Source organism: Mycena indigotica (genome assembly GCF_014461135.1).
Source record: "Mycena indigotica strain 171206Taipei chromosome Unknown Mind.scaff0001, whole genome shotgun sequence".
Lineage (NCBI taxonomy): Eukaryota > Fungi > Basidiomycota > Agaricomycetes > Agaricales > Mycenaceae > Mycena > Mycena indigotica.
In genome coordinates, this window is record NW_023503000.1 from 4,429,576 (window position 1) to 4,455,368 (window position 25,793).

The window sequence follows — 25,793 nt, forward strand, 5'->3', positions numbered from 1 at the left end:
ACATTTATCGGCTCATGGGCAGTGCCTGTGGCGGCCTATGTCCAAATATGGGCATGGGTTTGCATCCGTGTCTGATGCGAGAAGACCCGATGTCAATCATGACATCCCGTGTATTCCGAGCGGCAACAACGATGGAGGTGCCACCGAGGTGTTGGAAAGGATGTAGGCTGAGAGTAGCAGTTTTTTGAATAGAGATGTGAATATATTGAGCCATAGGTGTGTTCAACAAGCTATTAGAATTGGTATATTACTATTGTGCAACTTGAAGTGTATGTTAGCTTCAAGTGGTCTTAATTGCGTCTTTTGGGATCTTTGGGAAAGATCTCAAGTCTTTCCCAAGACCAGGACGCTGCTGGAATAAGACCCAACATCTTTTGCATCTTTCAGGTCTTTTAGGTCTTTTTGGTCTTGCCCAAAGACCTAAAAGACCTGAAAGACTTTTGTGCACTTTTACTGATGCACTAGTGTAGTGCGCGCCGAAGGCGCGAAAACTTTGATAAATTCTTCAATTTGGGGGGCCAAAATTGCCGTATACTATAGGTACACACACTGCTTGAACATTCTAAATTTTTTTCCCAAACATTCACTCCTTGTCAAGCAGGGAAGTGCTTGACCAAGTAGCAAGTAGTTGAACAGCGGTTGCGCGTTTGCCGGCGGAGCCGTGGGAGTGATACCGGGTGACACGTGCATCGGTCCCAGAAAAAGCGCCGACCGGTGACGGGCCATCAAGCCCAGACTCACGTTTGAAAAACGATTGGCTGGGGCGTATGCCCAAACGGAGACGGTGCCCCGAAAGGGCATACGCCACGGAACAGCGCCGACACGAAGACGTGTGAAGGCCGCCCGATTTGGGCATCCGCCATCGAGCTCAACGACCCTGTTCCCGGCCGCAAAACAGCATGTTTTCTCGCGGACATTACAGCAGGTATGTACAGTAATCTACCATCCCTTCCTCTTTTCTCTCTTCTTCCTCCTCGCGATGTGTTTGATTTTTTTCCTCTAGCCACAGACATAAGCCATAAGCCCATTTATCCAAGATAATGTACAAAATAAAACACACATCGCACATCTACGGAAAAAAAGAGCGACAAAAGACTTCAACTCGCGGCTGCAGTTTGTCGATAGGTTCTCCCCTTCCCCCGTTTTCGCGGGGCCTGACTGCTGTCGTTCTCCTCGTCACTCTCGTCTCCCAAAGTTCGTTTGGCCCTTTTCGCAGGTGTTGCCTCCATGCCTCCATCAAGCCCTCGCTTGGTCTTCGACTTCGACCTGGTAACACGCATATTCGTCACCTCTGCCCCAAACGCGTCCGCGCCAGTCAGAGAAGACTCAACCTCGTCGACCTCCATCTGGTCGTCACTCTCGCCCTCATCTACATCCATCTCTCCTGAGGCGATCTTCCTATGTCCAGCCTTTTTCGGAGAACTCTGCTTGCGGCCCTTGAACGCTTTCCCCTTTTTAATGGCTGCCTCAATATCAAGGATGCTATGAAATAATCGATCAGAATACCAACTTGTCGACTACATGAACTAAAAACGCACCGATCTTCGAGTTTGGTGTTACCCGGGACATAGAGTAACGCACGGCGGTAAAGGTCAACAGCCTTGTTCAGCTCGCCTCTAATAGCATTTTTTTCAGTAAAGTCTTCGATTGTAAACAAAAACGACACACTTATTTTGATGCGTCCTCGCTAGTTCGACAAAAGATCTGCCAATCTTCTTTCTTGACACAGGTGAAAGGGAATCGACACGAGATGCGTCCTCGGTATCAGCATGACTGCCATATATCCGTCAGATGGTGTCACCAAAAACAGCCCACAACATACAGTTTGCCCTCAAGCTCAGCCAGCCTTGCCGCCAAGCTGTCATTGTCCTCGCGCGATCGTTTTGAGTTTGACGATGAAGGTGCAGACGCCTTCTCTTTCTTGGGAGAGCGTTTTTCTTTCTTAGGAGACCGCGATTGAGCTCTGCTTGAAGGTTGCTTTCGTCGTTCCTCCTCCCGTTCCCGCTCTCGCTCCTCCTCCCATTCCTGCCTCGCCTTGGCCCGCTCTTTCTCCTGTTCTCGCTCCCGCTCTGCCAGCCTCCGTGCGACTTCCGCCTCGACAGCTTTTGCGATCTGGATCAACTCTTCAGTGGACGAAGGATGGAAATGTGAGGCACAACTCACCCTAGCATCGATCTCTGCTTCACTTAATCCTTTGTCCTTCTCCTTCTCCGCGACCGCATCCAGAGGGGCGGGCAGATTCGCACGATTAACTGCACCCAATCCAAGAGCGCTTTGGCGACGATTCTCTCCAACTCCAAATGTAGATGTCCGGGAAACGGGGCGCGGAACAAGCGATTGTCGCCCCACAGGTCGTCCGTGACCCAACGCAGCTTGTGGGTTTGCCTGAGGCTGCATCTGGGCAAGGTCGATATGCGGTGGTCGGATGTCTAGGATATCAGTCAATGGACACGCAAGAAATTTTCAAGGTCAAATACCGCGCTCGTTTACTACAGGTTTATTCTCAATATTCTTCGTGCGAACGGCAAAGCTATTTGAAGAGGCATTAGAACAATATATAAGAAACCAGAGAAGGAACACAAACTTGAGCGTGTTCAGAGTGTCTTGCCTAAACTTTGCCGTCGGTGCGAGATTGCAGATGAGAAGCCCAACCGACGAGCCGCCCAAAGCGTCTTGGAGAAGTCGCGTGAGTTTCGAGTTGCGATAAGGAATGCGAGACTGAAACTCGTTTAGCATAACATTGTCCGAAAAGCTCCGCTTACTTGGCCAGTGTTCAACGCATGTACTACCATCCCCAAAGTAGACAGACTCGTGTTGATCGCTTTACTCTCTGCCATGCGGGCCTGGTCATTACCCGTTTGCTGCTCAAATCAACACAATGAATATTCCAGGTCGGCAAACACACTTTGTTGTTCTCCGACCCAGCCAAATCAACAAGGTTAATCTTGCCTTCCCGCAGCATGTTTCCTTCTCTCGTCTTAAGGTTCAGAGTGAGGACAGCATGCGACCGGGAAGACTGGTCGTTAAGGCGCGTGGCGCCGACAGAACGCTGACGGGTTGCGGTTCTAACAGAGGTTAAGAGGAATCATCGGGAATATGGAGGTGCGCACGAATAGATGGTGTCAAACTCTTCGACGGAGGTGATAGGCATAGAGGTGAGACCAGCAACGAAAACTACGCCAGCTTCGTTTTCACGAACGGGCAGTTTGGGGGCCTTGATGATGATATAAGGTAAGGAAATCACATCAAGAGGTCGCGCACACTTTCACGCGTAACGAGCAGGTCGTAGACATCGTCTTTGTAGATTTCAATGTAGGACACGGCGACTTCGGTTGTGGTGGACTTGTCAAAGAGTGTCTGGTTGACTTTGGGTAAGGCTGAGCAAGGAAACGGGTATGACCACACACTTGTACGACACGAGGGATAACGCCTGGCTCTGAGGAATTGCCTTGCATAGTATAAGTCTTGCCACTTGAAGTAACTCCGTATGCAAAAATTGTAACGGTCTGCGAGAATTTCAGTCAGCGGTAGGGAGAGAAAATGGGGTCGCGCACCACGCCGCTGAGGGCCACATCAACCAGAGGTCGCACGTCGCTGGAAAATATATCTTCTTGTGTCGCGTCGGCATCATAGGCGCTTGTAAACCTGCCACAAAGTCAGTAGTGGATTGGACAACAGAACAATTACGCACGGAAAGCGAAATATTTGGCTTGTGTCGCGAGGATTATTGACAGCAATGCCGGTGAAGGAGGTCATACTGCTGGAGCCACTGGTATTCGAGGAGGTGTCGCTAGAAGTGTTTGTGCCAGATTCCCCATGGCAGACGCGGATTCCATCGTCGGCCGACTCGCCCGGTAGCCGTGGGCGGAGACGAGCAATGACCTTGACAGCTTTCCCGCTCGTTGCCATCCACGCGTTCCACCGACCACGCACAACTGGGGGCTTGGGACCGGCTTGGTGGTTGTTGAATGTGTGACAGTCACGCCATGGCGCGGTGGCGTGACCTCTAGCGACAAGCACACATAAAATATCGATATCAAGTTTGGTTAAGACTAAAAGTACAGGTGGTATTTATCACTTCTCAGTAGCTCACCAGGCGCATTGACCTCCATCGACTTTGATGCTGCAGGACATCAGACTGAATATTCGGATCCAAAAAAGACAAGGCTCACTCGCTTCCCGTACAAAAAGTGGATGCATCGGATGCGAGCCACAACGCCACACCGCGAAGCTCGGTTGGGCGGCCAAAGCGGTTCATTGGGTTTTGTGCGCTGAGTTTCTCCTTGAGGCCTGGGTTTTTGTCCAGGAATGAACGAGTCATGCTAAAATCCATGCATTCACTGAAAGCCATTGGAGCAAAAGACTTACTCGGTAAAGATGTAGCCTGGGCTGACACTGTTCACTCTTATGCCTTTTGGGGCGAGTTCACAGGCCATAGAGCGTGCCATTTGGGTAACGGCGGCTTTACTGGTGTTATAGGCAACCCAGTGTTGGTTCTACAACCACAAGTGGTTAGTGCGCATGATCCAAAAGGTTATTGGCGAGCTCACGGGGTTTGTGATCGTTCCACTCATCGAGGCGATCAGAATGATACTTCCCGGGATTCCCAGTCGCTCCATCTCTCTCCCGGCGGCTTGAGCAGTGAAAAGTACGCCGTTGACATTCACATCCATGAGCTGAGAGAAGCCATCAGTGGCCAAAGTAGTTTCACAACAAGATAAAACCTTTTTGAATTCATCTCCCGGATATTCCAAACACTCTGCTCCATGCAAAACCCCCGCATTTGCGACGCAGGCGTCAATTCTCCCTTCCTTCTTGACTATTTCCTCGACATGGCTCCACATGCCCTTTTGGTCTGTGACGTCGGCGGACCGATATTCCAACCTCCCACCGGTCTCCAGAGCCGCTGCAAATGCTTGGACGGTGCGCCAATCGTCGTCCGGGCTTTCCGGTAGATCGAGACAATACACGACCGCCCCCATCTCCGCCATGCCCAAAGCAAGTTCCAGTCCAATCCCACGCTGGGCCCCAGTGATAACAGCGACTCGTCCAGTAAGGTCAAACATGGCTGCTGCGGTCCGTTTTGGCGCAGCATTAGGGAGGGCGAGGGCCCGCGCAACGCCTTGAAGCTCAGTCTGCGAAGTCATAGTTGGGTCGAGAGTCGAGATTCGGGGAGGAGAATGCTTATATGGATACGGTACGCCTCTCAGGATGTCAGCTCAACCTCACAGCTGACCTGCTTCCTTACCTTCGCTCCAGCGCCGTCATAAATTTAGCAGTTAGCTGGATAAGATTACTTCTGGGAATATTAGGGAACTCCAGGCGAAGTTGGGTGTGGGGGGGGGGGGTCGTTCTGAGTGTGATAAGTAGTCTTCATGACGTATGACCATGTAGTCTATGTTCTCTTCGTCAGGTTGTCCTTCGGCTTGCTTCATTGGTCTGTCTGCCAATGCGTTTGGTGACAAACCGCCAACACTATTTGCTGTTTGAATTGAACTGCTTCCTATTCTTTCCTATTGTTTCACGAATCAACTACCAAACTATGGACTGAGCAGGTAAGCCGCACCATTCAGTCCATTCCTTCCAAATGCTCCGTTTTCTCGTTGGCCTAGGTGGACGTGGCCTGGGTGGGCGACGTGGTGAGAAGGAACGGCGGGAGAAGACCATTTGATGTTTAAAAGTCTTTTTCTTTGGTCGAGTGCCTACTGTGTGCACATTCTTCTTTGTCGTGGGCAGGAGTAGATCTGCTCAATTCTTAGCTCGCTTGCAGACAGAAAAATAGAGCTCTCTTCTCGGGCGAATGACTAGCACAGCCGTGATTCAAAAATGTTTAGGTGGGAAACGTTAGTGGGAATATATAAAATTTTGCAATTAATTTTTTATTGTGTAAAAAACTTTGAGTTTTTCTGCCCAAAAATGTTGACTTGGCTGGGGCAACAGGATTTTTAGGACCAAAATATTTAATGTTTTGCAATGAGTTTTTGGGCCAAGAAAAAACTTTATATATTCCCACTAATGTTTCCCACCTAAACATTTTTGAATCGCGGCTGTGGTACTGTCTCAAGAGGTGGCAGATTCGTCAGATCTGCCAACAGACAACCACACGTGCCTCGACCCCCCCCCCAGATTTGGGAACTGTCATCGGCCGCATCACCGGTAAGTGACAGCCTGAGCGGCGATTCTGTCTTTCTTCCTCGACCGAGTCGCGAACAACAACTTAAACAAGGGCTTGTTGCTGCGCTGCTGAGCCAGCGCCACCGCCGGGCTTCTGTATGACCAGTACCATCACCTCATTCGTCAATCCCCCCTCTCACGGAGTCTCACCCCTCGGTGTGGATAAACACAACGATGAAACCACAAGAGAGAGTCAACGAGCCTCAACCTAAAGTTCCCTGCTTGGTATATTACATATAGTAGACAACTGTACTCTTGCTGTACGCTATCTCCTTTTTACTTATGCAAAGTTGTCGCCGACCGCATCACCGGGCAATGACCAAATTCGGCAACATCTGTCATTGTTGATCAATCTTACGTTTTTAGTCTGTTGGCAGCTCTGACGAATCTGCCACCTCTTGTACTGTCTTCACAACACAAGAGTTTCGCTCAAAAGGAACGTGCGGTCGGATGACTTCCGAGTCCCAATGATCCGGGGCGTCACACGGCGGACAAAACAAAGTCCCTTGGCACAAAGTCGCCACGGGTCCCTTGTCTGTCCCTTGCCACAGCGCTTTGAGGAGGCTGATCTTCATCTATTAAGTCCATAATTTCTTTGTATTCTAAAAGAATCTATACAAAAAAAAAACAAAGTTGCAGCATGATAAAATTTCACCCAATTTACACGTCACTGTCGTCGTCTCCCTCCGCATCAGCCCAGGAGAACTCAGCCTCATCGTCTTCATCATCTGCATCATCGGAAAGAAACTCCACGATACTGCCAGCCTCAGACTGGTTTTCATCGTCCCCACCATCCCCGTCCTCTGTATCCTCGCTGCCCACACTCTCGCCTTCATCATCGCTTGTTGCGGCCGGGGTTGGAGCCGGACGTGAGGTATTCGAAGTTGAAGCCGTTGGAGATGCAGAAGAGGTAGTGGGAACCTCAACAAGATCGTATAATGGGAATACAGTTGGACCATATTTGCGAGTTAGTTGCTCGATGGTCATGGATCCAGTGTCACTTCGTTTAGAGATGTCCGTTGAGCCAGGCTGAAAAACAATGATTTGTTGGGGTGCAATTTTTGGCACGAATGCCCGGCGGGAGTTGATTGAACTCCGCAGGATCATAGTATTGAATGGGCATATGTTGAGGAATCTAGATGGTTTGTAAGAAGGAAACAAACACGACAAGAACCAATACTAACTGTTGCATACCGAGAGAGACCTCGTTTTGAAAATTCAGGGACAGTTCGACGGCTCAATTTGTTGGCGGCCCGAGTCTGGTTGGTCATTGATAAGGTCTTGATAATGAGTCTATCGACCATCTGAATGATGTTGTCAGCATCCATGGACCGCTCCGGACGGCGAAGGGCACGAGAGCCTGTCGGTGTTGACTCGTCATCTGACGTTGCCTTGGGTTTGAAGAGTAGTTGGATGCCTTCTGGGACACACGAGTCCGGAGAGCTCACATACGCGACTCGTCGTTCGGAGCGCTATAAAAACTTCATGATTGGAACAAGAAATAGTGAAAATAGACATACCCGCTGACGAGCATGGGACGCAGCATTCCGATCTGCCTCGACATTATTTGCCCCAGGGTTCCGGATTTCCTTGGCCCACTTCTCGCATATAATGGAAGATGAAATGGTTGAAGAGATTGTTCATGAATTCGATAGAGTCGATGGGCGAGATGTCTGTCATGCACAGAAAGTCGTATGCGGCGCTAGCAACCATCAGTCGGAAAGTATCGACAGCAGCGATGCGCATAGTTGAGTTATAAAGGGAGTCGGAAGGCTGCTCGAAGTCGGGAGCCCATTGGATGATTCCGAAGCGTGCCAAGTTACCACGGATTGCAAGCTTGGGTGTGTCGCCAAGTTGGGAAAACTTTTTGACGATTTGGCTCTGAGAGCGAGCCGCAGTGGAAGGGAGAATTCCAAGCTGGAACAATTAGTGACAAGCGACAGGCAAAAACATGACACGCACCCTCACATCAGCAACTTCAACGAAGTTTTTGGCACCGTGCATACCGATCCGTGACATCTCCTTCACAGAGTATCCTTTAAACCGACGATTGAATGCATCGATTATCTCTTGCGATGCAGTGGTCGGAACAGAGTTCGACTCCAGATTGCCCCAGAGGAACCGAATATGAAGATAAAACCCTTTCTGCTCAGCTGTAAGTCAATGGATGTAAGCCGAATGATATTACCTTGAAGGGATCCGTTTCCTTGTCCAATTCCTTCTTCAAAATTTGATGCTCTGCCGGCTTTCGAGCTCGCTTCGCCTTAGATGCAGGTTTCCCAGTCGGCGCAGTTGGTGTATTGCCAGTCGTGGACTTGGAGGCAAAAGGAGGGGACGTGCCTGTTGTCGAGTCCGTGGATTGAGGTGGAGCAGTGGTGGGCGATGCCTTTGATGATGGCTTGGTTGTCTTCGGTGAGCTCGGGGGTGGCGTCGTTTTGACTTCTTCTTCGACTTCTTGTGGTTACCGGATGCGGCGGGCGTAGTGTCGTTCGCAGCTGGCTGTCTGCAGAACCTATTAGTTGAGAATAGCTGAAAAATAGAGGATGCGTACTGGGAAGCTTGTCGGAAGGCTGCCTGTGCCTGTACATACGCTGCATCGCGTTGCGCCTGCATTGCTATGTACTCCCCGTTCATTTGCTGATAGCGTTGCTGGTACTGTTGCTCGTAACGGGTCTCCGCTTGCTGGGAGTGATGATCGAACATCGCCTGCTGCTGCTGATACTGGCGGTCGAGTTCATTTTGGTGAGCTAGTTGCATGTTCGCCATCCAAGCTGCGAGATCGGGGTTGTTGTTCATCACATCAGCAACACTTGGCGGAATTTCGATGTGGCCACTGTTGTAGAGTGGCTGAGACGTGTCGTAGTTGAATGAGTTGTTTTGCTGGTAACCATAGCCGTTGGCGTAAGTGTCGTAGGCGGTGTACTGGGACGAATAGCCTTGATTTTCGAAAGGTTGTCCCGCATAGTATGTGTTGGTCGACTGTGGATATGGATGGGATGGATTGGCCGCGGAGGAGGACTGGTTAGGGTCGGGAGCGTTCGCCCATTGCGACTGTGCAACACCTTCGTTGTTGTTGTAGTGGTAGGCCATGAAAGAGAAGAAGTGGCTGACATGTGTGTCAGCTGGGTATAAGAGCTCAGAAGACAAAGAAACATACCATAAAGGTTCCGAGGAAGCTCAAAGGGAGCGCTGGTGCGGCTACATGGCCGTCAGAGAATGAGTAACAGGAGTCACACAGTAGATCAGATTTCAATCGACACGGCAGCCGGGCCATCTCCGCAACGTTCAATGCAAAAATAAGACCCCGCGGGCAGCCCCGCACCACTTGTGCTTGAACTCATCCTCGGCGTCAACAACATTCCAACTTCCTGTGATTGCTCGTCCCCTCTAGTAACCCCTTTTTCACAAACTCCACCCTCTCGGCCCGGGACCGCGCATATGGCACAGCGGTGCTCGTTCTTGCTCGCTTGGCGCCAACTTGAACGCGAAGCAGGCCGGCCAGTACTGGTGGCGCCTACTCTTAGCGGACCAGCATCTCGGGGAGTTGGACCATGGCGTCGGCGTGCCAACTGCAGGACAGACAAGAACGCCATTTCGCACAGGAACTACAGCCGTAAGCCACCGCGCGGGGTATCCCTGCAGTCAAGGCCGCCAGCGGAGCGGTCCCTCTGGGGCTTCCGGCGCGGTTGTGTTTCGCCACCGACGCGAAGCGCAGGCGCAGGTGCAGGCGCAGGCGCAAACCGAGGACCATGGCCTCCGAGCCGTTGCCCGTTGTTGCTCAGCCAAATCCCTATTGGGTCGCGCTCAGGAACCTGACCACGTCCACGAGCACGCCAACCATCGTGAGGATCAGCGGGCCTCGTGGACGGCAGTGCTCTCCTTCGAGTTCCCGGCCGGGCGACACCCCCACGAGCACCACAGTCCTCAGCGTCGACAACGCCAGGCACACGACGTACGCCGTCGCAAAGCTTCGCCCTCGCGGCCCGGTTCCGGCGCAGCATCGTCTAAACCTCGCCTGCTCGCCGTCTCGCGCCGCGTTCCTCTGCATGCAGCGCCGCCCGGCTCTCTGCTCAGCCACCGCCGAGTCCCCGCTGTCACGGCGTTAACGGACACGCCGGATCGGAGCTGACAACGAGCATTTGTGCGCACCACGAAACTCAGCGCTGGGGAGCAACAGGCAGCGGCGCAGGTCAGCCTTGCGGATCGAGGACTCGATGCTGCTCAGGAAGACGGGCGGGACTGTTTCTCCTCTCCTTCAGCTTCCGGCGACCCCGCAAGCACCAGAATCCTGGGCGTCGACAACGCCCGGCCCCATTCGGGCGCAGACTGTGGCCCGGCCACGCTCATCTGCCGCGTTGGTTGTCCACAGTCTGCCGCGACTACGGCGCGGTGATTGCGATGGAGTCGGTCCGCCAGGGCCGGGGCCAGAGGAGGAGACGATGCTGCGTGTTGGCCGCCAGCGCGAGCAACGTGGGATTCTAGGCGGGTTTAGAGCCTTGGAGGGGACTGGGGCGGCTGGGTGAGTCGGTGCACAGCGGCTATCTGCTCAGATAATCAGCGCTAGATAAGAAAATAAGAATTATAAACTGTGTATGTATTTAAATTTCTTTCAATATCTTATAATATACAACAAATTCCATTCAGAAAACTATTGCTAGTAATATTTTGACAACTACTAGTATGTATATCACTGTAGTCAAGTTCGGCCACGATGCAAGGAATCCACAAATATAGTAAAATTCTCCATTATTCCAAAGTGTTCCAGCAGGACGCTGGTGATAGGCCAGATGGGAAATAATATGCTGAGGTTCTATAACCAACAAGGATTGAGGGGTTTGTGGTGAAGAATATCTCAAAAGGCATGCAAGACCAGGATGAGAAGCATAGGGAGTCTTAGCTTCATCTTCAGGAGACAATGCTTGGTGAGGCTGAACTAGGATGAATGTGAAGAGTTTGTCATGTAGAAGCATTGCAAATATTGCTTGAATAAAAGCAAAATCCTTCTGCCCTGTCTGTGGATTCTTGTATGAGATTGAGCTATTTCCATGGTGCTTCTGGTAGGTAGAAAAGACACGAGTTTTATGGTGAAAAGTCTTGAGTGGTAAAGCCCTGGAAGGAAATGCTTTGAGACCAGCTTCCAATGCCTCAAATCCATAATCAGCCTGTGAAATGAAGGATCCACCATAGTGGGTATTATGATAGTTAAGCAAGAGGTTATAGACAGTGTTATCAAGTTGAATAGCTTGACGACGGTGAGCACTTTGTTCCTCAATAGGAATACTATGAGGCTCTAAAGGAACAGAGCTGGCTGGCTGTGGGGAAAGAATCTCCATAGCCTCAGCAACTGCTGGATCAGAGTCAGGCTGGCTGAGCTTGATACTATCATGCATTGCTGCAACTAATCGACCTCGCCTACAAATCTGGCGAAGCATAGTAAGATCCATTTCCCCTATTTATGATAAGATTAAGAAACGTTTGTTAAATAAAGATTTATACATACACATATGATTATTGGTCTTGATTTTTTGAAGGGTCCCATTATGAGTTTCATATAAGAACTCAGCAAGTTGAACCAGAGGACCCCACCATTTCAGTTGAGCACCATAATGAAGTGCAAAATGATGATTAGGGCGTGTACTAAGTCCTGGGAAGAGGTCCTGAGATGTTTCTAGATAGTGCACATAGTATTCCATAAATTTATCAGCTTCAGCTGGAGTGACTGAATATGAAAACAGAAGATTTGTTGCAGCAACTAGATCTGTTAAGTTCTCAAGAAGCTTTTTGTCAAATGTTCTGCGTTCTGATAGACCACAGCTGAATATCTCTGGCACAATCAAGGGGAAATTGATAGTAATGGCAACAAACCAATTGTCAGCCTTTAATTTCCCATGTGTTTTTTCTCCAAGATTGAGGGGAATTTGGTCAAGATAGGATGGCAGTACCACACCTGCAAGACCTTCATGAAATTTAGGCATTCCAAAATCCTGAATAGTAAATTAAATATAAATAAAAGATTAAAAAAAAGAGATATTACCTTGGTGAAAATTGTATGAGGAGGTTTCTCACTCTCATATACCCCCTCCTCATTTTGTTCCTCTTCCTCTTCTGACTCCTCTTCTTCTTCTGCAGTAATATATGCTGTCCCAGTTTGCTCTGCCTCAGGTATTCCTTGAGGAACCTGTGAAGAGCTTGCAAAAAGTTCAACTAAACCTAGTCCTTCAATTTCTTCTTGAATATCTGTTTCATCTATATCCATCATATCATCATCTCCTGAATTTTCTGCAGCTTCTTTATTTTGAACAGAATTTCCAATTCCCCATTTTAACCTGCAATGATGTTGCACAACTCCTTCCAGCCATCCATGCATGATACCCAGAGTAGTATGCTTGATAGGATCCCGATATTCTAAAAAATGAAGTGCTGAAAATCGATGACCTTCATCACGGACAATCTGCTCCCGCTCTCGTTTAGTTTTTGCAATAAGGTGTTTGTATGCTGCAAGACGAGCCTCTGAACCTTTTCTAAGAACAAAGTTTTGATAATCTGTACGAGTAATCTCATTTCTAGGAAGCTTGCACAGAAAACAGAAATTCTTTAGTGAAGCAAGCCCTGCAGCTCCTAAAAACTTTGCAAGAGCCAGAAGGTCTCCTAAGGCACAGAGTACAGCGGCCCGATAGTAGATGCCCTCAGTAGGATGATTGAATGTCCGTAAGCATTTTCCTTTCCACATATCAACAAACTCCTTAACGGGTGTCTCCATAAGACCATTGACAGTGTCAACTGTTGGTTCATGAGGTGGTGGAGTAATCCCAGCAAAGTATGCATTGCCTGTTAAGTGCCAGAGCTCATAAGGCAAGTTTAAACAAACTGCTATAATGGCACCACATGAGGCCTTCTTCCCTGCAATCTTGTTCAGGAATGGGTTGAACCAATCTACATAAAAGCTAAAGACAAGATTGTGTGGCTTGGATGTAAAGTCATTAGGGAGACTCTTCCATGCTGGGCTATCCCAGATAGAGTGCATGCGCCCAGAGAGGATCTGGCTGATGATGAACAGATTTGCTAAGAAGCTCTTCCATTCCAGGACGGCCTAAAAAATGTTCTAGAAATGTTGAAAAGCTCTGTGTGCTATATAAGCGCCGTGGGACAATCTTTGGTCCACCACGGGTTTGACGTTCTGTCCAGAGAGGTGTAGAACATGTAGTATTTCCATTTCTGGCAAGACATGTCTGAGGAAGATCCTGTATTGAATAGGCCCGGAAGCATTTGGGACAGCAGATACTGCGGACAATTGTAGGCTCTATAGATAAATGACCTATTGCAGTTCAAACATCTGTTGGGACATTATATTGCTGGGGTGATGCTGTGTTATCTTGAGCTGTCAGGCGGATAAGAATGTTGAGAACTTTCAATACACGGCTACTTGTCTCTCTGCTAACACCAGAAACAAGGTGCAGCCAAGAAGCCAGAGAACTTGCTAGAAACTGAATTCTCTGCTTAGAAGATACTTTTTTTAAAAAAAAAAATCAGCTATGTACTGCATTCATTTAGTATAAGCTTACCAGTTGGGCCACCTTGTGCAATTTGCAGAGCAACAGGCTGCACATACTCAGCTTGAGCCTGGGGTACAGTAGGCTGAGCCTGTGGTATAGCAGGCTGAGCCTGAGAAGGTTGCTAAAACAGAGTTAATTCTATTTAAATTATACTATATAAGTTGAAAGGGTACCTGATTTTGTTGAGCCTCATATTCTGCATCTGCTTTTGTGTGCTTAGAAACTGTTGACCTATGGAGCCATTGCCCCCTGCGCAAAGAGCCATCAGCTGACATCCAGACTTTTGATCTGCAATCTTTAGAAATACAGGTGCAAACTCTGTAATATTCCTTGTTTTCTTTAGGATCTGGTTCTAATTCCATATAGGTTGGGGCATTACTAGAGCTTGCCATGGTGGTTGAGAGCAAGATGGGTGAGGGGGAGATTGATAAGTGATAATAGTTCCTACTTCATCCATGTCAACAGCTCTCGGTCCGAGCCTAACGAAGCCGCGGACTTGGCACTGTGACCGTAACGATGTCACATCATTGTGACATCGGTGAAAAAAAGTGTGCAAAAGAACAATTGGATTTCATATACTATGATTCACATTAAGTAAAAGACTTAAAAAAATCATAGGGTGCTTGGGTGCTTTGTATAAACAAAGCACCCTATGGAGTGGAAAAGGACAGCGTCGACACATCAGCCAAGGGACTTGATGTTGTCCGCCGTGTCACTGATCCTCTTCTGTTTCGTGGCCTCACACCCGCTGCCAGGTTGGCCACTAGTAACTCTGTATTTAATCAAGAAATCTCGATTTCCATTAACGCTACACAGAATTGCTACATACGGGTTATATACAGAAGATTCAAGTCCAAATGCGTCATCTAACACATCCCCATCGCTTCGTCGACACTTGCCATTCCTTCCTTCCACTCTTTCCAAGCATTGCGCATCCGCCTAGCCATCTCTTGCTCTCCATTCAGGGTTTCCCGCAGGGCTGCCATCTCTTGCTCAACCTCCTTCCGTTTGCCCCGTTCGGCGTTCAATTCGTCATCAAGAACCGAAATCCTCCTCTGGGCTTCTTGAATCTCAGCTTGAAACTGCGCCTGGGCGTCTTCCGCCTCCTTAATGAGCGAAGACTGCTTGGCCTGCATCGTCACGATATCGAGACCCAACTTCTCCTTCTCCCCCTCGGAGACGGCGAAATCAGTTTTGACTCGCTCGTTGTCATCCTTCGCCTTCTTCAATTCCTTCTCCGCCAGCTCGAAGCGAAGCCTCAGCTCCTTCATTTCCTTCCCAGCCTCGGCAATTTTCGCCCCAGCAACTCTTTCAGCATCGACGTGTTTCGTCAACTCCCGGTCCAATGCTTCCAACTGTGGGCGAAGCTTTTGTTCAATCGTTGTGCGGGTATCGCTGAGCTCAGTCTGGGCGGTAACTAGACGTTGCTGCGTCTGAGCATGCTCTGTTTTCATATTTCCGAGCTCAGCCTCTGTCACGGCCTTTTCAGCAACAGCATTATCGCGTTCTTGCAGAAGTTTATTCTTCTCATCGACGAGTCGACTGTTCTCCGCTTCAGCTTCGCCGGCTTGTATCTCGAGCGAAGCCAGAACAGAAGAAAGCTGAACAACCTTCCCTTGAGCATCTTCGAGTCGCGAAATCAGTTGACCCTGCTCCATCTCGAGACTCCCATTGTCCGCAGTGAGTGACGCATTGGTGCGGTCTAACTCTGAAATCCGCGTTGTCAATTGCTCCATCTCCTTCTGCAACAAACTTCGTGCTGCCGCCAACTCCTCTCCGGAAATTTTGGCCTCTTCGAGCTGGCCAGAACGCGCGGCAAGAGTATCTCTCAAAGTTGCAAGTTCAGCCTCGCGATCTTGGAGGAGGTTGGCATGGTCTTGAGCTTCGCGGGTGCGTGTTGCAAGAGTGGACTCCAATGAGGAATACTTGGCTCGGAGGTCGGCAAATTCGAGCCCATGCGAACCGACATGGAAAGGATTGCGGTCCGTGACGGTGGTATTGTCGAACGCAATGGCTTGTGGCGCGATTTGCTCGTCAAGCTGCATATCCATCTGCTCGTTGGGGTCGATTTCGGTCGGGGCCGGAGTAGGACGCTTGCTGAGAAGGTTGATAAGGGAGCCAGATTGGGTCCGCATGACGGGTGCTGTGGCAAATTTCGTTCGAATCCCTTCCGCTTCCCCGAGACCAGGCCCTGGAAAGTCGAGGGATGTGTGGTCAGGAACGTCGTCGTCGTCCAACTCGGTAAGAGGCGATTCGGCGCGACTGCCCGCAAGACGTTCTGCCTCTCGAGTAGCATTGAGAGAGGTAATCTCTTGGATAAGCTAAGGCGTATAAGTTTTTCAATACCCGAACAAATATAGTACATGCCTGAGCCTTGGTAAAATAACGATAATTCGTTGGCAAAGGTTTACGAGGGCTTCGGGTGGAAACAGACGACATCATGGAAGTCCGTGGGCGTTTGCGGCTTGGCCTCGATAACTCCTCCGACTCAGAGTCACCGTCGTCTATGGCCTGACTGGCCAAAGAGTGGCGGGTACGACGTTTGCTGGGGCTTGGCGTCGCAATGGACGTCGAAGTAGACATGTGAATGACGGAGCCGGGATTAAGGGCCTCTTTCCATAATAGAGATTCGTCGTGATGGGTTACATCCTCATTGTTGCTCGGCAGGTCGAGGGCTCGTCGAGCAGCTTGAATGCTGGATTACCTCAGCTATGTCTGAATGACAAAACGATAATAGCAGTACTCACGCTTTCCTGCCTTCCGGCGTCAAAACCACCGAGCCTGCTGGCTCAGAAGGTTCAAAGAACCCTTCGTCTTGCTAGGCCGCGACATCTCATCAATAACAGCAAGCAAAAAGGGGCAGATGGCGCACAAGTTTGTGGACGGCTTTCCCAACCCAGCTTTTCCAATGGGGTCCAAGTTTGTCCTTCTGCGCAGCGGCATTCTTTTGAACTGTTGATGTATGACGCCACTGTTAGCGCGAGCAAGAACTTGGGCAACTCAAGTTACGACGAACCCTGAGCACGGAGCGTAGCTATGTGAATAGAATGCCGTTTATGGTCGCGTTGTATCTGAGTGAAAGAGCCGAGAACCCCTTCAAATCACAGGTCAGCATAATCCCAAACTGCAGAGGACCGAGTGGCACGATGAAAACACGCGACTTACGTTCAGCATATGTTGCCTTGGGCGCTTTGAGGGAGCGGGAGCGTCCTCGGGTCATGGTATCGCAAGTGGGGTAAGTTCAGTTGTGGGAGGAGGAAAGGAGAGGTAAGTAACGCGCTGTGATGCGTGACGAATGGCTTGTAGGTGTGGCATCACGTGATGGCGGACGGCGCATCATTTGATAGCCTGACTCACTGATGCGCCGGTCGAGTCATTTTCGTGGTGACAATCAATCGGGATTACCACCAGGACTCGAGCTCGTTCGCGATCGGCACAAGTTGAACTGTGGGGAGCATGGATAGTTTTAGCTCGTGTGTGGGTCTTCCTCTCACCACTGTGAGACAACTTGCCATATTACCGGCGAACCCTGCAGGACTACTTATAATCACACCCCAGCCATGCCTCACCCCCGTTGCACATCCTTCTCTCCACAAACATGAAATTTGACTTTGCGGATCTCCTGAGCCTCTACATCCGTTCGCATGGTGGTAGTGGCAAGGGTGGAGGTGGAGGTGGAGGCGGTGCAGATGGCGGTGCTGCTGAAGCTGCTGATGGTGCCGACGGAGGTGTCATGGGAGGAGGCGGTGGCGGCGGCGGTGGCGGAGGCGGACCAGAACTTGGTGATGATGATTTTTCCCTCCTCAACGGACGCACCCATGCTCTGCTATGCTCTATTGGCTTTCTCATTCTGCTTCCATTGGGCGTGCTCATTGCTCGCTACACTCGGACCTGGAATCGCTAGTAGGCACCAAGTTCATGATTCATATGTCTTCTCAATGTCTTACAGCTGGTTCTGGAATCATGCCTTCATCCAACTTGTTATTTCTGGTCCGCTTATTTTCACTGGCTGGGCAATAGGCTTTCAGCTTGCCCGGTCCTTGGAATTCCCTGTAAACAGTCTTGACACCCACCAGAAGATCGGCATCATACTTCTCACGTTGTATGTAACTCAACTGGCACTCGGCGTTTTCGTCCATCTTGCAAAATTCCCGCGCACTTTCCCTGGTGGTCTGCGCCGTGCACCACATAATTACCTCCATGTCTTGCTTGGGTTAGCTATTTTGGCTCTTGCTGCATACCAAGTGCATTATGGACTTTGGATTGAATGGGAGTTTGCATCTGGTGGACTTTTTCCAGTGCCAAATATGGCAAAGCATGCTTGGCTTGCACTTATCATTGTGAGTTTGATGTTGTCGCCAACTACCTGCTGGCTAACTCAATTTCATAGGTGTTCTGGGTATTATATGCTTTAGGCCTGATATTTTTGGTCAAACAATTCAGGCAGGAAAAGCAATTCAAGCAACAACCTGTTGGTATATCTAGTCCAAATGGAAAATCATAGGCTTGGATATACAAGTAGATGTGCATGTATTCAGGGACTGTAGTAATAAAGACATACTGATATACAAGCAGAGGTCCGTCATCGTTGGTTAGCGCAGCAATAGTGGGTTCATGGGTGCCAAATCTGAAAGAACACTTAGTGGAGAGCAAGAAAAGATAGTAGAAGTAACTCACAGCTGCTACATACCTGCCATTCATGATTCGAGGCTGAGGAGCACTTACGCGTTGAGTGTTGTTCGGTGCCAGCCAGTTTGGAGTTGCATGTTTGGTGAGCATGCCCGCCGCCCAAGTTGTCAGAGTGGTCTCTTGATAGCGAATCCAATGCGGCCCTTGGGTTGGTGATGACCGGGAGAATGAGTAAATGAGTACTGAAAATGAGAAGGGACACACTGTCAAGGAGGGAAGAAACGACGAGTTTGATGATTCAAACTGGGAATCGCTAAAGTTGAGTAAAAGGGTGTAGTCGCAATGCAAGTCAGGGAGCGAGAGTAGTTGCAGGGGCAGTAGATGTGGTCGTTGTTCCGTGCTGGTTATGGCCTTTCTCCAGTGTTTGCGCGCGAAAGACAGGAGGACTGTGCTCTTTTGCTCAGTCTTGGACGACAATGTATTGTGTGCTGCCGCTGTCGTTTTAGCCAAGCGGGGAGTTGTTGGGTGATTTTCTGTCGTAGAGCGTAACGCTGACTTGACTTGGAAGTACTTTGTCTTGCGCGGCAGCATTGCGGGCCATAGCTTTAGATGGGCGGCAGTCATATATACTAATAGTCAGTAGAGAGAGAGAGCCGCTCCAGCCGCTCTCAGCCGGCGCGTGGGGCGTTTGAAGTTCAAGCGGGCGGGTGACGGAAGAAGAGTGTCGCCGGGGCACGTGCTTTAGACGCCGGTTTTTGATCCGGACTGCCGGTTGCTTTTTGACCACCACCTGCTAGCCAGCCAGGACCATCGCCGTTGGTGCTGGAAGCCGGCAACATGAGATGATCTGGAGGTGAGTTGGTTGCGCATTCACAGCTGGTCACTAACGAAGCCAATAGCGAGCATAGCGCGTGCTTGGCTGGGCACAAGCTACTAGTAGTACGCTCTCGAAAGCACTGTCAAACAATAAGTGATATTATTATTATGATACATCTCTTAGATCGTCGTGCCGCAGCAGAGTCAATGCCTCTGGGGAGCTGACAAGGATGTTTCCGCATTCTTCCCAAGGCTTCTTGGGCTGATACATATGCCACTCTAGCACTAGTTGGAGTAAGTCCCTGTAATGTTGTAACCTTGCAATGCACGCTGCTCCTCTGCGTCCTCAATACTCCTCATTTGAAATAACTGAAGAACAATCTGGATCCTACAGCAGAACTCGAAAATCTAGAACATCAGTCCAACTCGGAGTCTTGCGGCGAGCTTGAAGCTTAAGCTTAGCCTCGATGATCACGCGACGACTCTGAGTCGGATTGCATTGAACTTCATTTCCATCACCGCAGCACTTCGTCTTTTTCTTTCCGTCGCCCATGTCGACCCCTGCAAAAGATCGCGCCCCTCGCAAAATCACTGCGACAAGACGAGGCCTCCCTGTCCCAACGCTCACACGGGCCTCCGACGTGAAGGAAGCAAATCACGATCAAGCACCACTGGCAATGGCCTCGGAAATGGCTACAGAAGAAGGAAGTCCCCGCAAAAAACAGAAGGTTCGTCGTTTTTTTTCTTTCTTCTGGTGCGCGTCGTGCAAATCGACTTTCCTTGATCAGCGCACATCAAGCCGCGGGGCCGGGTCAGCGCGGCAATACCTCGACTTGGCGGCCGTCAGCGACGACGGCGACGACAGCGAATATGACCAGGACGATGACGCCGGAACAGGTTTTTCTTCGCCCCCCTCCGGCGAAAACGACTAAATATATTATTATCTAGACGACTTTATCGAAGATACAGAGGGAGAACTTGACTCGAACCAATATCGTTCTATGTTGGATGGAGTTACAAGAAAAGTTCACTGGCAAGACAAAGAAGACGAAAAAAGTGCCGAACAGCTCGCTAAGGAAATTGAGGAACGGTACAAGGCTCAACGGGCAGCACTTCAGTCCACCGGCGAGGGATACAGTGTCCCTCAGCGCCTGCTGATTCCGTCGATCAACGACCCAGCGCTGTGGAAGGTGAGCGTGAAGGTGAGTTTAGGCCCCACGTGCATCGCCTGTCCGCAAGTGTAAAACGGTGTCACAGCCTGGTAAGGAGCGCGAATTGGTCTTCCGTCTCCTGCGTAAAGCGATCGACCTAGCCGCGACATCGACGCCGTTGCCAATTCTATCAGTCTTTGCGCGCGACGCCATTCAAGGCAGCATCTACATCGAGGCCCGTCGGGCTGAATACATCTCGTTCGCATGCGACGGCTTGGTCGGTGTTTATCACGCTCGCCCTGGCGCAGTTCAACTCGTGGCGATCGAAGAACGCGCAGCGTTGCTGCAGTTGAAGCCACGTGAGACTACTGATCTTGCGAAAGGCAATTGGGTACGCTTCAAACGCAAAGGAACATACCAGGGAGACCTCGCACAAGTGGTAGAAGTCTTCGAACCCGGCGAATTCATCAAGGTTCGGTTTGTTCCGAGAATTGATTTACAAGTTGGAGACTACGATGCCGGGGCAAAGAAAGACAACGAAGACGATGTTGCTAGTACACGGCGCAAAGCAAAGAGCTTTATGGGTTGGGCCGGTACCAACAAGATTCGACCGCCTCAGAAACTTTTCAATGACCAGGAGGTGCAGAAGGTATACGGTGCCAGGAGTGTGCAGAAACGCAATCAAGCATTTTTGTTCGAGGGAGAAATATTCATCGACGGTTTCGTGGAGAAAGAAGTGAAGAGACTGCATCTGATCTGGGTAGACGTCACCCCAACAGTGGAGGAGTTCATGTACTTCAAAGGCACAGGAGATACCACTCTGGACTTATCTGGGGTAAAGCAACTGGCGAAGAAGACATCGGGGACGGTGGCATTGCAACCAGGGGACAGAGTACAAGTAATCGAAGGCGAGCAGGCTGGAGTATATGGTCATGTTGCACAATTTCAGAAAGAGATTGTGACTGTCCATGTCCGTGATGAGGAAATGATCGAGGTATCCCTCGGAGCCGTCCGCAAGATTTTCAAGGCTGGTGACCACGTCAAGATCATCGATGGCCAAGGTAGAGGCGAGACGGGTCTAGTTGTTTCTGTCGGTGCAGTCTCGGATATGGTCACCCTCGTCTCGGACATGACCCTGGAAGAGGTCAGATTTTTTTTTTACTTTGAAAGATACTACATGCCCCGCTTGAAGATAACCGTGCGATCTGAAGCCATTCAAGTATCGCCAGAGGTTGGCACGGGGGCTAATCATGCAGGCAGCTATAAGATGCACCAGCTGGTGGAGCTCAAGTGCGTTGAGAGGTTGTCCCTGAAGCTGTTGTAATTTGGACGTTCATAGCTCGCAACTCGAGGGTGTTATCTTCAACATTCAAGGCAACACTTTGCAGATACTGGATGTGAACGACGACATTCGCCAGCTCCAGTCGCAACATGTTTCGTTCGCTATTTTTCCCGACGAGCGGTTTGGCAGCGGGATGCGGGACGCAGATGGACAGCGAATTCAGGTCGGAGAACTGATGAAGGAGCTTGCCTTGCCGGTAGACGGAAGTGTCCAGGAGGCTACAATGTTATTGACGTCTTGTTAGGGCAGACGTGGACGCGTTATCGGCGCCATTTCCCGAGTAGCCCAAGTCTTTCTCTACGACCCACAATTGCAAAACAAAACAAACGGAGTTTTCACGGCCAGGCCGAAAACGCTGGTCGCACAAAGCCAAGGAGATATCGATAGTGCGGGCCATATGATCGGTGATTTCAGGCATGGCCCGGGGTATCTGGCAGGAGCGAATGTTATAATCGTCAAGGGCCGTTGGAAGGGGTATTGGGGCATTATCAAACACACACAAGGGACAACGGCGCGCGTTGAAGTTCAAGCTACGCTGAGCTCAGGCTACCCTGGAGATGTCACTGTGGAGCAGACGAGCCTGAAATTGAGATTGTGAGTCATATATACTTATCTTGGGATGGACAAACTGACAACAGGATAGAGAAAATGGACGGCTAGCAGAATTAAGCACGTTCAGACCGCCACGGACCTTGCGTCGTCTGATTGATGACTCCCCAACGGACACCACTGCTCAGAAAACAGCATCGAATTCAATCCCAGTCGGGCAGCGCAATGCAACAGGCTGGGCGTCTCCATTAGCCGGGAGTAGCAGTCCCGCACAATGGGGCCAAACCACGAGCCCGAGGTGGGACAACGGCAGTAAAACTCCATACGTTGGTGGAGGCAATTCGACACCGGCATGGAGTCCAACTTCGCAAGTTCCAGGTGCCAACACCAGTGTATGGGGAGGACAGACTCCGGCATGGACCGCACCACCACCAGCTACTGCAGCGAGTCCTATTCCAAAAGGTCCCAGTAGTTTCGACACCAACCCATGGGGAGGAAAATCTCCAGCATGGGCTGCCGAAGCTTTTGCCCCGCCAGCGACCGCCCCAACATTTTCTCCAAACGTAGTCCAAACTCCGCAGGATGACGGTTGGTCATGGGGCCTTCCAAGCAGCGAGGCTTTCTCTCCCAGTGTATTCGCTGCACTAACTCCAGTCGCTATAAACACTGTGCCATACGGTAAGACCATGTCAAGGAGTCAATAAGCTAACTCACCCCCCGCCAGATCCCCCCAAAGATTGGCTTCTTGACTCCGCATTCGCCTCTTGCCGTCCCCGCATAATGGTCCGCATCTGCGGCACAAAAAACGCATCGCCTCCCTATCTCGAAGGCATCTACGAGAACAAAGTTAGCCAGATCGTCACCGCGGCACGCGTGGCAACGGAGTTTGCACAAACAGCAATGCTCCAGTTCGAAGATGGTACTAAAAGGGCAGGTTTCCCAGTGGAATACCTCCTGCCATTGGCCCCGAAATTTACTGAGGACGAGGCGTTGGTTATTGACGGCCCTATGAAGGGGATGATTGTGCGTTTGCGTGAAGACTCGACCGAAGCCGAGAAGGTCTTAGTTACGCCTTTCGAGGGGAGTGGTGTGGTGGAGATCGAATTGGACAAGTTGACATTGCTTGGAGAAATGAAGATGGTTGAGATAGAAGAAGGAGAGATCGTGGATTAGTACCACGTGACGATTCAGAGAAAGTTGCTAGTATTATACGATTGTAGACGAGAACAGAGAAACATTTAACGATACAACGCAACCATAAGTATACTTAGACGGAAGCAACGTCGTAGCTCCCTAAAACACAGTCAGCAATCCAACTACAAGGGGGAGGCAAACAACACACATATCCTCGTGTGCCAGTCCCCACTGCCGGTCGCAAGAAGATTGCTGGAAGGACTAAGGTCAATGGATATGACTGTTTCAATTAGCTGCGTGAAGGGGAAAGCTCAATCAAAAGACCGCTCACCCGAATTTTTGTGACCCTGCGACCAACATTAGCTCCGCGGCTCATTGCATTCCACAGAGAACACACCTGCAACATGCACTGAACAACGCCAGTTTTCGCATCCCAAAATTGGACACCTCGATCTTTGGAACCCGACACAACCCATTCGCCATCATGGGACACTGCGACCGAAAGTACGTAATCCTTGTGGCCCATGAACGTCATCATCATACGGCCACCGTCGATATCTTCATCGACAGGACCATCCTTGCTTCCTGGACGGTCCCTCTTGACAGCCGGGCTGGGTATGGCGTCGTTTTTTGATGGACCGGGCTCTTTCCAGCCATGAACCACAGGACTAACCGTGACAGGCATGGGTAGCGCCAAATCCCAACCCCTCACGGTCTTGTCCAACCCGCCGCTGAGCAAAGTCATTCCACCTCTGTGTGATGCACTTCCATCCGCTGAAGGAATGAAGGCAACGCTATACACGCTGTCCCCATGACCACGCAGTCGTCTGATCAGTTGGCCAGTGCGGACATCCCAAACGCGGACAAGTGCATCGAGAGCACCAGCTGCAACCCGTGTCCCTGATGGGGATATTGCGACTGACGTGATACCACTGTCAGGAGTAGGGCCAGGCGAGGTTCGTTGTGCGGGGATTGTTTGCATCGGAGTCGGAGCAGGAGTTGAGCTTGTCGGGTTAACGTTATCCTTGATGGTAAGGACTTGACAATGGATAGGATGGGTGCCAGGGGTCCCTATAGCTGGAGTGGATGTCGACACTCCAGTCATATTCCAAATCCGGACAGTTTTGTCCCCCGAACCTGAAACTACGAAACGGCCGTCGATAGAGAAATCTAAAGCATAGATCTCCTGCTGGTGTCCGGAAAGAACTGCGACGATTCGCTTCTTAGCGATGTCCCAAACCTTCGAAATATTAATTGGAAACTATCATCGAAAAAGCCCACGCACTCTAATCTGAGCATCTTCCGCTCCTGTCGCGAGTAAAACACCATCTGGAGAGAAGCAGACACTCCGGATGTAAAGGTCACCGCCCTTCGGAACGGATGGGTCCAACAACGAGCTAGAGCTATGACTTAGATTGAGTCTACTACACGAAGGAAGGGCACATACCACACTTTGGCGCCTGTTCGGGTGTCAAAGACTTGTGCGGTACGATTACAACCGGTTGCCAGGAATCGCCCATCGCGCGAGAAGCGTACGCAGCAGACAACGCTAGCAACTCCACAGTTAAGCCGAGTTGAAAGACAAGAAAGCACTACTTACGATTCGTGCATGAATGTGTGCATGAGTGATATGTCTGAGATGCGTTTCGGCTTGATACTAGGGTTCCAGACCACCGTCCAGTCGTTGGTAGCCTCTTTCTTGAGGTGTGGAGGGAGGGTTGTGATGTCAAGATCATCAAGAAAGACAGCAGGAGGGGGAGGAAGAACTGGAACCGGAATCGGTGTAGTAGGAGGGATGTTGAGTGTAGGTCCAGGTCCACCATGACTGCGTCGATGATCTAATTTCATTCGCTTGGGGTCTCGTTCTCGTTCTCTGTCTCGCTCTCTCTCTCTATCTCGTGAACGCCAAGCTCGATGATCGGAGGGGGGCAGCGGTTCCCCATGATGACCATGAGGAATCGCTTGTCGAACGACATGTAGTTCTCCTTTTAGTCGTGCAAGGTCTTCTTCATACTGGTGTCGCAGCTTGCCATGTTGTGTTTCAAGGTCATAGAGGGCCTGGCGAATGAGATTGAGTTCGTCTACTTGCGAGTTAACTGAGTAATTCTGTTAGTCAGATACAAGCGGAAGTTGGAAATAACACACGTGTGGCTTCGCATTCATCCCTTTCCCGTCTGGCCACAACTACTTCGGCACTGAGCATCTCGAACTCATTTTTGATTATGTCCAATGCGTCTGCCAGGCCCGATGAATTAGCCCGACTGGAGGGGCCAGGGCGGTGTTGTGCCATGATGGTGGTTGAGGAGTGAACGCAAGAAAGGAGAAAGTGAGACAGAAAATCGGTGTTGACGATGAAAGAAGGAGGCAACGAGGCACACGTGGTTAGTCCGGTGGACGTCGGAAAGGCCAAGAAGCGGGGTTTAGTCGAAGAAGAGGCAGAGGTTT

At 50.3% G+C, this 25,793-nt stretch overlaps 4 protein-coding genes across 4 annotated transcripts; 2 read left to right on the top strand and 2 right to left on the bottom strand.

The window, feature by feature from the left end:
• Positions 1-1,097: 1,097 nt before the first annotated feature.
• Positions 1,098-5,569, bottom strand: MIND_00122800 (Kinesin-like protein; the record flags this gene model as incomplete). Its single annotated transcript, XM_037358164.1, has 24 exons — positions 1,098-1,482; positions 1,539-1,616; positions 1,669-1,773; positions 1,823-2,112; positions 2,164-2,429; positions 2,478-2,530; positions 2,585-2,718; positions 2,763-2,861; positions 2,906-3,065; positions 3,111-3,214; positions 3,262-3,357; positions 3,408-3,506; positions 3,555-3,645; positions 3,692-4,052; positions 4,107-4,123; positions 4,173-4,322; positions 4,369-4,496; positions 4,551-4,676; positions 4,725-5,135; positions 5,197-5,203; positions 5,249-5,283; positions 5,388-5,419; positions 5,468-5,513; positions 5,567-5,569. The coding sequence occupies 24 exons, from the start codon at positions 5,567-5,569 to the stop codon at positions 1,098-1,100; spliced, it is 3,276 nt and encodes a 1,091-aa protein (XP_037226074.1).
• An 11,756-nt stretch (positions 5,570-17,325) lies between these two features.
• On the top strand, positions 17,326-18,231 carry MIND_00122900 (Cytochrome b561 domain-containing protein; the record flags this gene model as incomplete). Its single annotated transcript, XM_037358165.1, has 3 exons — positions 17,326-17,630; positions 17,677-18,067; positions 18,118-18,231. The coding sequence occupies 3 exons, from the start codon at positions 17,326-17,328 to the stop codon at positions 18,229-18,231; spliced, it is 810 nt and encodes a 269-aa protein (XP_037226075.1).
• Positions 18,232-19,723: 1,492 nt separating this feature from the next.
• MIND_00123000 (uncharacterized protein) lies at positions 19,724-23,387 on the top strand (the record flags this gene model as incomplete). The annotated part of the gene is made up of 9 exons (XM_037358166.1): positions 19,724-19,900; positions 19,961-20,069; positions 20,121-20,374; positions 20,430-21,467; positions 21,516-21,613; positions 21,663-21,861; positions 21,910-22,259; positions 22,309-22,892; positions 22,939-23,387. The coding sequence occupies 9 exons, from the start codon at positions 19,724-19,726 to the stop codon at positions 23,385-23,387; spliced, it is 3,258 nt and encodes a 1,085-aa protein (XP_037226076.1).
• Positions 23,388-23,481: 94 nt separating this feature from the next.
• Positions 23,482-25,638, bottom strand: MIND_00123100 (Chromatin associated protein; the record flags this gene model as incomplete). Its single annotated transcript, XM_037358167.1, has 8 exons — positions 23,482-23,507; positions 23,557-23,628; positions 23,680-23,695; positions 23,746-24,588; positions 24,634-24,745; positions 24,796-24,897; positions 24,949-25,444; positions 25,494-25,638. The coding sequence occupies 8 exons, from the start codon at positions 25,636-25,638 to the stop codon at positions 23,482-23,484; spliced, it is 1,812 nt and encodes a 603-aa protein (XP_037226077.1).
• Between the last annotated feature and the right edge of the window lie 155 nt (positions 25,639-25,793).